At 50.4% G+C, this 10,420-nt stretch overlaps 1 protein-coding gene across 6 annotated transcripts in view; it reads left to right on the top strand.

Annotated features, from left to right (window-relative positions):
* LOC108291356 overlaps positions 1 to 5,212 on the top strand; it is an 8,012-nt gene extending 2,800 nt beyond the window's left edge. For 3 of the 6 annotated variants that reach the window (XR_005197274.1, XR_001819862.2, XR_001819859.2), the window contains 2 exons: positions 2,420 to 2,508; positions 3,391 to 5,212. Coding sequence is in view for 1 of the 6 variants with exons in the window: in XM_017511719.2 (XP_017367208.1) it covers positions 1,325 to 1,355; positions 2,420 to 2,508; positions 3,391 to 3,761 (491 nt within the window). In the remaining 5 variants the exon portion in view is untranslated. Of the gene's footprint in view, positions 1 to 1,324; positions 1,356 to 2,419; positions 2,521 to 3,390 lie in introns of all 6 variants that reach the window. The other 3 variants (XR_001819860.2, XM_017511719.2, XR_001819861.2) reach the window with 3 other exon arrangements.
* Positions 5,213 to 10,420: the final 5,208 nt, after the last annotated feature.

The following is a 10,420-nucleotide window of genomic DNA, read 5'->3' on the forward strand; positions in this document are numbered from 1 at the left end:
GTGATCCTCCCACCTCAGCCTCTGAGTAGTTGGGACTACAGGTGTGTGCCACCATGCCTAGCTAATTTTTTGTATTTTTTTTTTTATAGAGACCAAGTCTCAACATGTTGCCTAGGCTAGTCTCAAACTGCTGGACTCAAGGGATCTACCTGCCTTGGCCTCCCGAAGTGCTAGGATTACAGGCCTAAGCTCCTGTGCCCTGCTGGCTCTTTTAATCTGGATTAGCTTCCCTGCTTTTTGTTTCTCTTTAGGACATTGACTTGACCACGTGTGGCCATCTATCTGTGTTACGCCCCATATTCTGGGTGTAACCTGGAGCCCACACAAGTTAACACTCTTTGCCCTTCATGCTCCACTGGGTGGAGTCTTGGTCTCTGCTGTCCATGAGGCAGAGGTGGTTGAGGTGACATGTAGCCAATTATGCGCTGCCCCCCACCCCTTGGGCCCCGCCCAGCTGGGGAGAGACTCCTGCTGACCACCTTTCCAGCTCAGGCCATGCCCCTCCACCAGCAACTGCAATGCCATAGCGGTTTCTTTTGTGGTGGGTTCTTTTGAGGGGGTACGGGGAGGATGCAGAGCTGAGACATCAGGACAGACATGGCTGTGGGCCAGGGGCCTGGGGAGGAAGCTGATTTATAAACCCAAGTCAGAGCAGTGTGAGCCAGGGGCCAGCAGAGAGTGGGAGGCCAAGGACTAGGGTGGTGATTGGGGGCAGGGGCTAGGGGGTACCCTGGCCTCAGGCAGGGGTGGGGGCAGCCGGGGAGGAGGGGAGCAGGTGGAGGAGTGAGCCCCTGCCCCATGCTACTCCTAGCCTGGGGCCTGGTGCCTGGTGCTGGCTCTACCAAAAAGCATTTTCTCCAGGCCCATACTGTAGGTCCTCCTGCAGGCAACTGACAATGCACACCCCTCCAGCATGACTCCATCCCCTCTTGAGCATGCCTCACCCCAGCAAGGCACTGATTTGAGGTGCTCTAGGGAGGAGGGCAAGCTGGAGATCTGATGGAGCCTGCACTGGACCTGAATTCTGGGGGTGGGAGAGGGTATCAGGGAGTGTTACCAGGCAGGGTCGGCGTCAGGTCACATCCTCTAGACTCTAAGCAGCAGAGACACAGCATCATCCTTGAACCTGAATTCAAGGGCTCCACAGCAGCACTAGGCCCAGATGAGAAGGTCTTAGGTGCAGGTGCCCTTCATGCTGAAGGAAATGCAGTCACCAGCTCCTAAGACAGCTTGTGACCTGGGGCCACTGCAGCAGGCAGGTCTGTGGGGCAGGGGCTTGCCCTTCTGTGTCTTCCTTCTGACACCCTGCCTCTGTTCTTCCTAGGAGGAGCCCAGCCATGGTGGCTGAGCCCCAGGTGAGCTGGTTTTTGGGGAGCAGTTGCTGCCCAAGGCCTCTCCGCCTCAGCCTGGAGCCCCTTGCCCAGCGGATCCTTGGGGCTCTGAGAACAGAATCTCCCTCCTCAGATCCAGGCCCACCTGCTGGCTGCCCCTTCCACAGAGCTGAGGAGGGTACAGGGTCCTAAAGGGAGAACCCAGTTTTGAGGGTTCTGTCACCTCTTCCCTGCCCAGCCTACTCCTAGCTCTTTTCCTAAACATCTGCCTGGAAGGCAGGGAGATGCATGCAGAGCCTCTTGCTAGAAACTCAGTCCAGCTGGGTGCGGTGGCTCAAGCCTGTAATCCCAGCACTTTGGGAGGCCGAGGCGGGTGGATCACGAGGTCAAGAGATCGAGACCATCCTGGTCAACATGGTGAAACCCCGTCTCTACTAAAAATACAAAAAATTAGCTGGGCATGGTGGTGCGTGCCTGTAATCCCAGCTACTCAGGAGGCTGAGGCAGGAGAATTGCCTGAACCCAGGAGGCGGAGGTTGCGGTGAGCCGAGATCGCGCCATTGCACTCCAGCCTGGGTAACATGAGTGAAACTCCGTCTCAAAAAAAAAAAAAAAAAAAGAAACTCAGTCCAAGCTGCAAGGTGCACCTGCCCTTGGGCAGGGGTGAGGCTCTCTGAGCAGTAAGCATCTGTGATTCCAGGGCACAGTGATGTGTGAGGTGGTAACCTTGTACTTCACATAGGAGGAGGGGTAGCACCTGGGATCCCCTTAGAGAGCACTCTAGCAGAATGTGATGCTGGAGAACCACTGCATCCTAACAGCTCTAGGTAAGCATCGCATAGTGGGCTTCAGGTCCCTTCTCACCATCCCCAGGTGATTGGTTCCCTGGGCTCTCTTGACTCATAGACCAAACATCCCCAGTCCATGCTAGGGTACCCATGTCCCAGCAGGTAATGCCCAGTGGTCTCATCACCCATAATTTCTTCTTGAGACTTCCTCTGGATCCCCCTCCTTTTGCAGCCTCTCTGGCCCTCAGCCAGGGGCAGCTCAGATGTTCAAGCATTGACTATTACCTTCTTGATAAACAGGTTTTCCAGTGTCTACACTCAGGGTTATCTCCCCGCTGGAACAGGGAAAAATGCATGGGTCATTGCTCTGCCAGGACCTCCCTGCACGGGTGAGTGATGAGGTAGGTGTCTCTGGGGAAGCTGTGATGCATTGTGCATGTGCGCTGTGGGAGTGGTGAGGGGGTAGTTCAGATGGCTAGCTGAGAGACCCCTGATTATCTATTCTGGTTCCCTTCCTGGCCTCATCGTCCCTCTGAAGGGAAGTGCAAGTCCATTGTGCTACTCCATGTGCAGCTACTCGGGTGGACAGCCATTTTCTAGTGGTGACCAGGCTTCACTGATGAGGTGATTAGCATTTACATGTCAAAATACAAACAGAACTCCACATTGTGGTCACATTGGAGCATGGCCCCAGTACCCTCTCCTACTTCCACAGTTTGCATGCTGCTTGGCATGCAGGCATTCTTCTAGGTGCTGGGGTTAAGTATAAGCAAAACCAAGTCCTTGTCTTCGGGAAGTGTGGATTTTGGTTTGTGGAGAACGTCGTAGTTTGGGGAAGAATTATTTATCCTGTCCTGATGTCCTATCATATTGTTGGTCTCCACGTTAGAATGTTAATGGAGAGGGACTTCATTCATTCACCAAGTCCCTGGTACCTCAAGCAGTGCCAGGCACACAGGAGGTACCTGGCACTGTTGGAATGAATCACTAGTTCTGTAGTTGTCACTTCCTGCTTTGTGCATTGCACCATCAAGGTGCTGCAAGGACTTGTGTGAGAAGGCATTTGCCCTCAGAATTTCATAGTCTAGTCAGAGAGAGATGGACACATACAACTAAGTATGATATAAAACAAAATGGAATAAAATAATTAACAGAAGGGAATATAAAACTCAGGCTGAGATATATGAGCTGTACAGAAATTGCTTAGGCTCAATCATAAGACTCCTCTCTTCTTTAACAGAGAAACTTTTAATTTCTATTCCTTGTTTCAGATTCTCAGGTCAAGACAAAGCATAAACAAGTAACCCCAACAGAAAAATCTTCTGAAGAACAATTACAAGGAGTAACTCAAGAAATTTTCCCAAGAGGCAATCCAGAGGAGTTTGAGTTTCGATCAGCTTGCGGGAATGAGACAGAAGCAGAACATTACTGGAAAAAATTCACAATAAAGAGCAGGATGAAGTTATTTTCCCAAAAGAGAGGTTTGAGGCAAGTGGTCAGCTCCTGCTTCAAAACCAATGCAGCAGAGAAATACCAGAAATGTAACAAATTGGAGAAAAGTTTGTGTCTGGGCACAAAGCCTTTTGTACCTCTAAGGGACAGGCCAGGAGAGAGAGCCAGTGGTTGGAGGTTGGGTGGCTGAAGCTTTCCATGTGAGTCGTGTATGATTAGACATCAGGCAGTTACCAGTGGGTCAAAGCTCCATGGATGTCATGTGTGTGGGAAATCTTTCAACAAGAACTCACGCCTTACTTGGCATCAGATAATTCATACTACAGAGAAGCCCTACGTATGTATCAAATGTGGGGAAAAACCACAACTCAAGCCTTACACAACATCAGAAAATATCACTGTGGATGGTGAAATCCTGTCTCTACTAAAAATACAAAAATTAGCTGGGTGTGGTGGTGCATGCCTATAATCCTAGCTACTCAGGAGGCTAAGGCAAGAGAATTGCTTGAACCAGGGAGGCGGAGGTTACAGTGAACTGAGATTGTGCCCTTGCACTCTACACTGGGTGACAGAGCAAGACTCCATCTCAAAAAAAAAAAAAAGAAAATTCATGGTGGAGAGAAACCCTGTGTGTAGTAATGTGGCAAGGGCTTTTAGGGAGACATGAAAGCTTGTTAAATATCAGAGAATTCATACTGGAGAAAAGCCGTATAGGTGGAATGGATGTGGCAGAGCCTTTAGTGGGAATTCAAACCTTATTAAACACCAACTGATATATATTGGAGAGAAGCCCTAAAAATGTAATGAGTGTGGGAAAGCCTTTAATCCAAAAGCAAATCCCATGCAGTATCAGAGAATTCATACAGGAGAGAAACTTTTTTTTTTGTCTTTTTTTTTGTGCCACAACTCGGATACGGAGAGAAACTTTTTGAATGTAAAGACTGTGGAAAAAGTTTCAACCAGCCATGACACTTGATTCATAATCAAAGGCTGTATTCTTGAGAGAAGCCCTAGAAATGCAATGAGTGTGGAAGGGGCTTCAAACATCACACCTGATTGATCACCAAAGAATACACACTGGAGAGGAAACTTACATGTGTGTTATGTGTGGGAGAGGCTTTATTCAGATGTCATACTTAATTCATCACCACAGAACACATTTCTGTAGAGAAGCCACATGCATGTAGTGAATGTGGGAAATGGTTCAACCAGAGCTCAACCCTTATTAGACATTAGGTTATTCACACTATGGATACCAAGTATAAGTTAAAGAATCTGGACAGGCTTTCATTGTGAGCTAGCTTCTCAGTCACTATCTCACAAATCCTAATTGATAGGAACCCCTCACTTCATACAGGAGGGAAAAGCATCCAAGAATGCAACAGAGGTGGGAAGCCTTTCATTGTAATTCATTATACAATGTCTGGAAGTTCCTATTGGAGAAAACCCCCATGGATGTAATGAATGTTGAAAAAGCATTTATTTGGAACTCACATTATTTACAACGAGATGATTCATACAGGATATAATGGATATAAGCGAGGCTTTGGTGTACTATGGGAAGTAGGTGGAAATGTGGGTTCCTGCTGTTGCCAGCTGCTCCCTTTTGAATAAAGTGCCCTAGCAGGTGCTTGCCTCAGGGTGGCCATGCTCTGTAGGGAATCTTGCTTTATATCAGGATTGTGAGATGGAGACAAAGAGCATTATTCCTGGCTGGGAATGCCATTGGAAATCCCAGCGGAGGCCAGTGGTCCATGTTGTGGTCTGATCCCAAATATGCAGAAGCCAGAAGGAGAGACCAAACCCAGAGAGCAGCAGATAAATGCAATCCCCAAAGTGAATGCACAGAAAAATGGAAAACTGCAAGAGTTAGTGTTGGGTCCCCAGAGCTGCCTTTTTATCCTGAACAATGAGCAATGACTCAATGTCTTCGTGAAACCAGAGAATAGCTGAGCCAGCTTCCTAAACATCTGCACTGTTTTTTAAATCTGAACGTGTAGAATGGGTGTCAGCTGCACCAACATGTAGGATCTGTATTTTCATCAGAAGGCAATCTAGTGTGGCTACTGGCTATAGTGAAAACTTCATTCTAAAGTCAAGGATTTTAACATAAGCTGCTGAAGGCTTATGTTGAAATAATTTTTAAAATGAAATCAAGGCTGGACACAGTGGCTTATGCCTGTAATCCCAGCACTTTGGGAGGCTAAGATGAATCACTTGAGGCCAGGAGTTTGAGCTTGGCAAAATGGTGAGACCCCCATCTCTATGAAGAAAATTAGCCAAGCATGGTGGTGGGCACCTGCCATCCCATCCCAGCTACTTGGGAGGCTGAGATGGGAGGATCATTTGAACCTAGGAGGTTGAGGCTGGAGTGAGCCATGATTGTGTGACTGTACTTTGTCCCAAAAATATGTGTGTTAAAAGATTGCTTATGTCTAGTTCATACCTCCCAAAGGTATTTTGAATTAAAATAATGATGCATACAATAAGGTCATCAAAATAGAAAAAAAAAAAGGATTATAAAGCCATTGATGGTAAGAGCAATTGATTTTGTGAACTTCAAATTACAGGTGTAATTGAATAGTTCATTGTTTATACAATAAAACAGCTGATGAAAAGTTTCTGACTGGGCCCCATGGCTTATGCCTGTTATCCCAGCACTTTTGGAGGCCAAGGCAGGCAGATCACTTGAGAACAGCCTAGCCAACATGGAGAAACACTGTCTACTCAATACAAAAATTAGCCAGACATGGTGGTGCATACCTGTAATCCCAGCTACTCCAGTGAGGCAAGAGAATCGCTTGAGCCCAGGAGACAGAGGTTGCAGTGAGCCAAGATCACACCACTGCACTCCAGCCTGGGTGATGGAGTAAAACTGTTGTCTCAAAAAAAAATTTTTTTTTCCCTCTAGAGACAGGGTTTCACTGTGTTGGCCAGGCAGGGCTCGAACTCTTGACCTCATGAACCGCCCACCTCGACCTCCCAAAGTCCTGGGATTACAGGCATGAGCCACTGTGCCCGGCCTCCTTCACATGAGATTTTATGGTAAAAACCCACCCAGGTTGTGGCTGAATGCTCTGGTCAAGGGTCTGGGCTATAACGCACTTGTACTGGGAAGGTAAGCAGGGAGGTTACTGAGAGGCAAACTCACCTGCCCAGAGTCTGGTCAGTGGCTCTGCAGACTCTGATAACCCAGTTCTTGCCTCATGCTGAGATGACCCCTACACTCCAGGAAATGGACGTAGAAGACCAGAAAGCCAGGGCACAAATTGAGCAGTGCTAGAGGCTGGATTCTTAATATGTGCCTGAAAGTTGTCAGTAACCCTGGTGTTGCCACTGGGATTGTACCCATTTGTGCACAGATCTTGAGGGAAGCTGGAGGAACAGGAACCAGAACATGGGGAGTGGACAATGCCTGGATAGGATCTGTATATCTTTCCATTTTCTTTCCTCTAAGGCTTAGAGTCCAAGCTGATTGTTTTCTCTGTTTCTCCAATGAATGATTAGGTTTCTGCCCACAAAATTAAAATCTCATTCTGTGCCCTTTGGGACGATACATTTAGAGTTGATGGAAGTTTAGAATGACTCCAAATTATTCAGTAACACATTTAAAGATAGTCTCTTGTCTGTCCCTACAGTGGCCAACATTGAAAGTGAGAGTCTAGGGGAATTAGAGGAAGGGTTTTGAGGGCCAGGTGCGGTGGCTCACGCCTGTAATCCCAACACTTTAGGAGGCCAAGGTGGGCGGATCACGAGGTCAGGTGTTTTGAGACCAGCCTGACCAACATGGTGAAACCCCATCTCTACTAAAAATACAAAAATTAGCCGGGTGTGTTGGTGTGCGCCTGTAATCCCAGCTGGGCTCCTGCTGTGGATATCATCAACCACAGCCACCTAGAAGCACTCCCAATATATCTATTTTTCCTATAGAGAAGTCAAATTCTTTTTCCTACCTTCAGTCCTTAATTCTCATTCTGCGAGGTACTCAACAGTCCTTTCTGACCCATTATGGGTCGGAAAGATAAAAGGTTTTCTGAGGGAAAATTTGGCGCCATCGCGTCAGCCACGTTTTCAGAGGGCGCGTTTTCCGCGGGGTGGGAGCTGCCGTCTGACCACAGGTTTCTCGAGGCCCTGGATTCTTCAGCTCCTTAAACCTGGGGTTGCGGCCTAGTTCCATGAGGGATTCTGTGGCACCCGGCCTCTGGGCCCCTCCTCTCCCACCCAGGGCCGCCCAGGCCGTCTCCATGCCCAGGGCGCCTCTTCCCTCTTCAACTGCTCCAGGGGCACCAGGACCGCTTCTCACTCAACAGTGTCTCGGGGTGACCTCTTGTGCTCCAGTAGCATGACTGACCATCAAGACGCCCCAATTTGCATCAACATCACAGCATCTTTTGCCAGCTGTAGGTCCTGTCTTCACCAGATGTCCCACAGGCGCTTCACACTAAGAGCCCAACTCGCCCCTTCCTGCCCAGACGCGGAGCTCCAGTCCAGGACCGTTGAACCATCGAGTGGGCGGTCATCCGAGTGTCCCAGAGCGGACCTACAGCTCGTGCGCAGACCTCCGCGGACGGCTACTTCCGGTGCGCTCCCAACAGGTTTCCGTCCCGGGTCTCCAGCCGCAGCGCTCCATTTGGGCCGGCGGGAAGCGCGGACTCGTCCCTGTTGCCCGCCCAGCGTTCACTCAACGCACATCCCTCACCGTCCGAGGAGCCCTTAGAAGTGGCTGTGGGCGCGATGGTGGCGGCGTGTGGCGGGGCCGTGCCCAGAAGCGCTCTCTCTCCCGGACGGGGAGGCCGCCTCACCCCGCCCCGGAGTCTGGGCGTTCGCTTTGCCGCCTCGTGGGCGAAGCGCGCCCGAGGGGGTTGTTAGCACAAAAGTGTGGGGAGGGGCCACGTCCCGGCTGCCCCAGCCGTGCGTTTCTTGCCTCGCCCGGCCGTTCCCGTGCGGCGGGAACGCGAGGCGCGCGCACGTGATGCGGCTTCTGAGTCCGCGGGGCCACGCTGAGTATGGCTCGAGGGGTCCCCGCAGGAGCCCCCGGCGCGCAGCTCTTCAGTGTTTTCCAGCTCAGTTCTGGCCCAGTGCCTCGAGTGCGTAGAGGGCGAGAAGTCCTTGCATCCCCTAAGCGGGTCGGAACGATAAAAGATTTTCTGAGGGATTCTGGCTTGTAGGAAATGCCGTAAGACTGCCTGGAAAGCGCGCGCGCGCACACGATTTTCTGAGGGAAAACCTGGCGCCAACGCGTCAGCCACGTTTTCAGAGGGCGCGTTTTCCGCGGGGTGGGAGCTGCCGTCTGACCACAGGTTTCTCGGGGCCCTGGATTCTTTGGCGCCTTAAACCTGGGGTTCTGGGACAGTTGGCCCCACTTTCAGTCCGCCGGAAGCGCCTGCCACCTGGAGGCCGAACTCAGCTCTGACCCGCCGGAGGTCGGGCGCCGCGCGGCGTTACCGCGGGACTTCCTTCTGTGGAGGTTTAAGCCCGGCTTGTTGCAGCGCCGACAGAGCGCGTCGGGGTGGAGTCCCCAGACCCTGAGGCGAGGCTTCCTGCCATCTTGGTTTATTGGGAGGCGCAGGCTCGGCCGGCGAGGACTGGGAAGAGGCCAGCCCGGGTGAGCGTCGCCCAGAGGCCGCGGGGGGCTCCGGAGCCCGCTGGAATCGGACCTCACCGCCGTCCTCACGGGGTCGAGGGAGCTGCGTCTTTTCTGCCTCAGCGGCTTTGGGTTTGCAGCGGGAAGATATGAACAGCGGCAGCCCTCGACCCAGAGGGGCAGGAGCCTCAGGAACTGGGTGCGGGAAGGCGGTGAAGAGCCGAAGGATACTCGCATGGCGGCCTCAGGAAGTGGCAGAAGAAAGCCTTAGTCTGAATTTGAGATTTTTGCCAAACTTTTCCAAAGCAGCTGCCCCATTGTCCATTCCCATTCTGCATCCGTTCGTCCATACCGCGATACATGAGGGATTCAATTTCTCCATATCCTTGTCAACACTGTTATTGGCCTTTTTTTTTTTTTCTTATAGCTATAGCTGGTGGGTGTGAAGTGGTGTTGCTTTGTGGTTTTGATTTGTATTTCCTTGATAACTAATGGTGTTAAGCATAATCTCACATGCTTAATGGCCATTTATCTTTGGAGAAATACCTATTCAAATCTTTTGCCCATTTTAAAATTGTCTTTTTATTGAGTTGTAAGAGTTGTTTCTTTGTTCTGGATACAAGTTGTTTAGCAGATAGAGGTTTGTAAATATTTTTACCTGCCGTGAATTGTCTTTTCAGTTGTTTGTTTGAGATGGAGTCCCCTCTGTTACCCAGGCTGGAGTGCAGTGGCGTGATCTCAGCTCACTGCAACCTCTGCTTCCCTGGTTCAAGTGTTACTCCTGCCTTAGCCTCCCGAAGTAGCTGGGATTACAGATGTGAGCCATCGCGCCTGGATAGTTTTTGTACTTTTTTTTTTTTTTTTTTTCTCTTGACACGCGTCTTGCTCTGTGGCCTAGAGTGCAGTGGTGCGATCGCGGCTCACCACAACCTCCGCCTCCCGGGTTCAAGCGATTCTCCTGCCTCAGCCACCCAAGTAGCTGGGACTATAGGCCCATGCCACCACATCCAGCTAATTTTTGCATTTTTAGTAGAGACATGGTTTCACCATGTTGGTCAGGCTAGTCTTGAACTCCTGACCTCGTGATCTGCCCACCTCGGCCTCCCAAAGTGCTGGGATTACAGGCGTGAGCCACCAGACCGAACTTTTGTCTTTTCACTTTTTTTTTTTTTTTTTTTGATATGGAGTCGTGCTCTTTTGCCCAGGCTGGAGTGCGGTGGTGTGATCTCGGCTCACTGCAACCTCCACTTCCTGGGTTCAAGTGA

This window comes from Cebus imitator, unplaced genomic scaffold (genome assembly GCF_001604975.1).
Source record: "Cebus imitator isolate Cc_AM_T3 unplaced genomic scaffold, Cebus_imitator-1.0 Scaffold449, whole genome shotgun sequence".
Lineage (NCBI taxonomy): Eukaryota > Metazoa > Chordata > Mammalia > Primates > Cebidae > Cebus > Cebus imitator.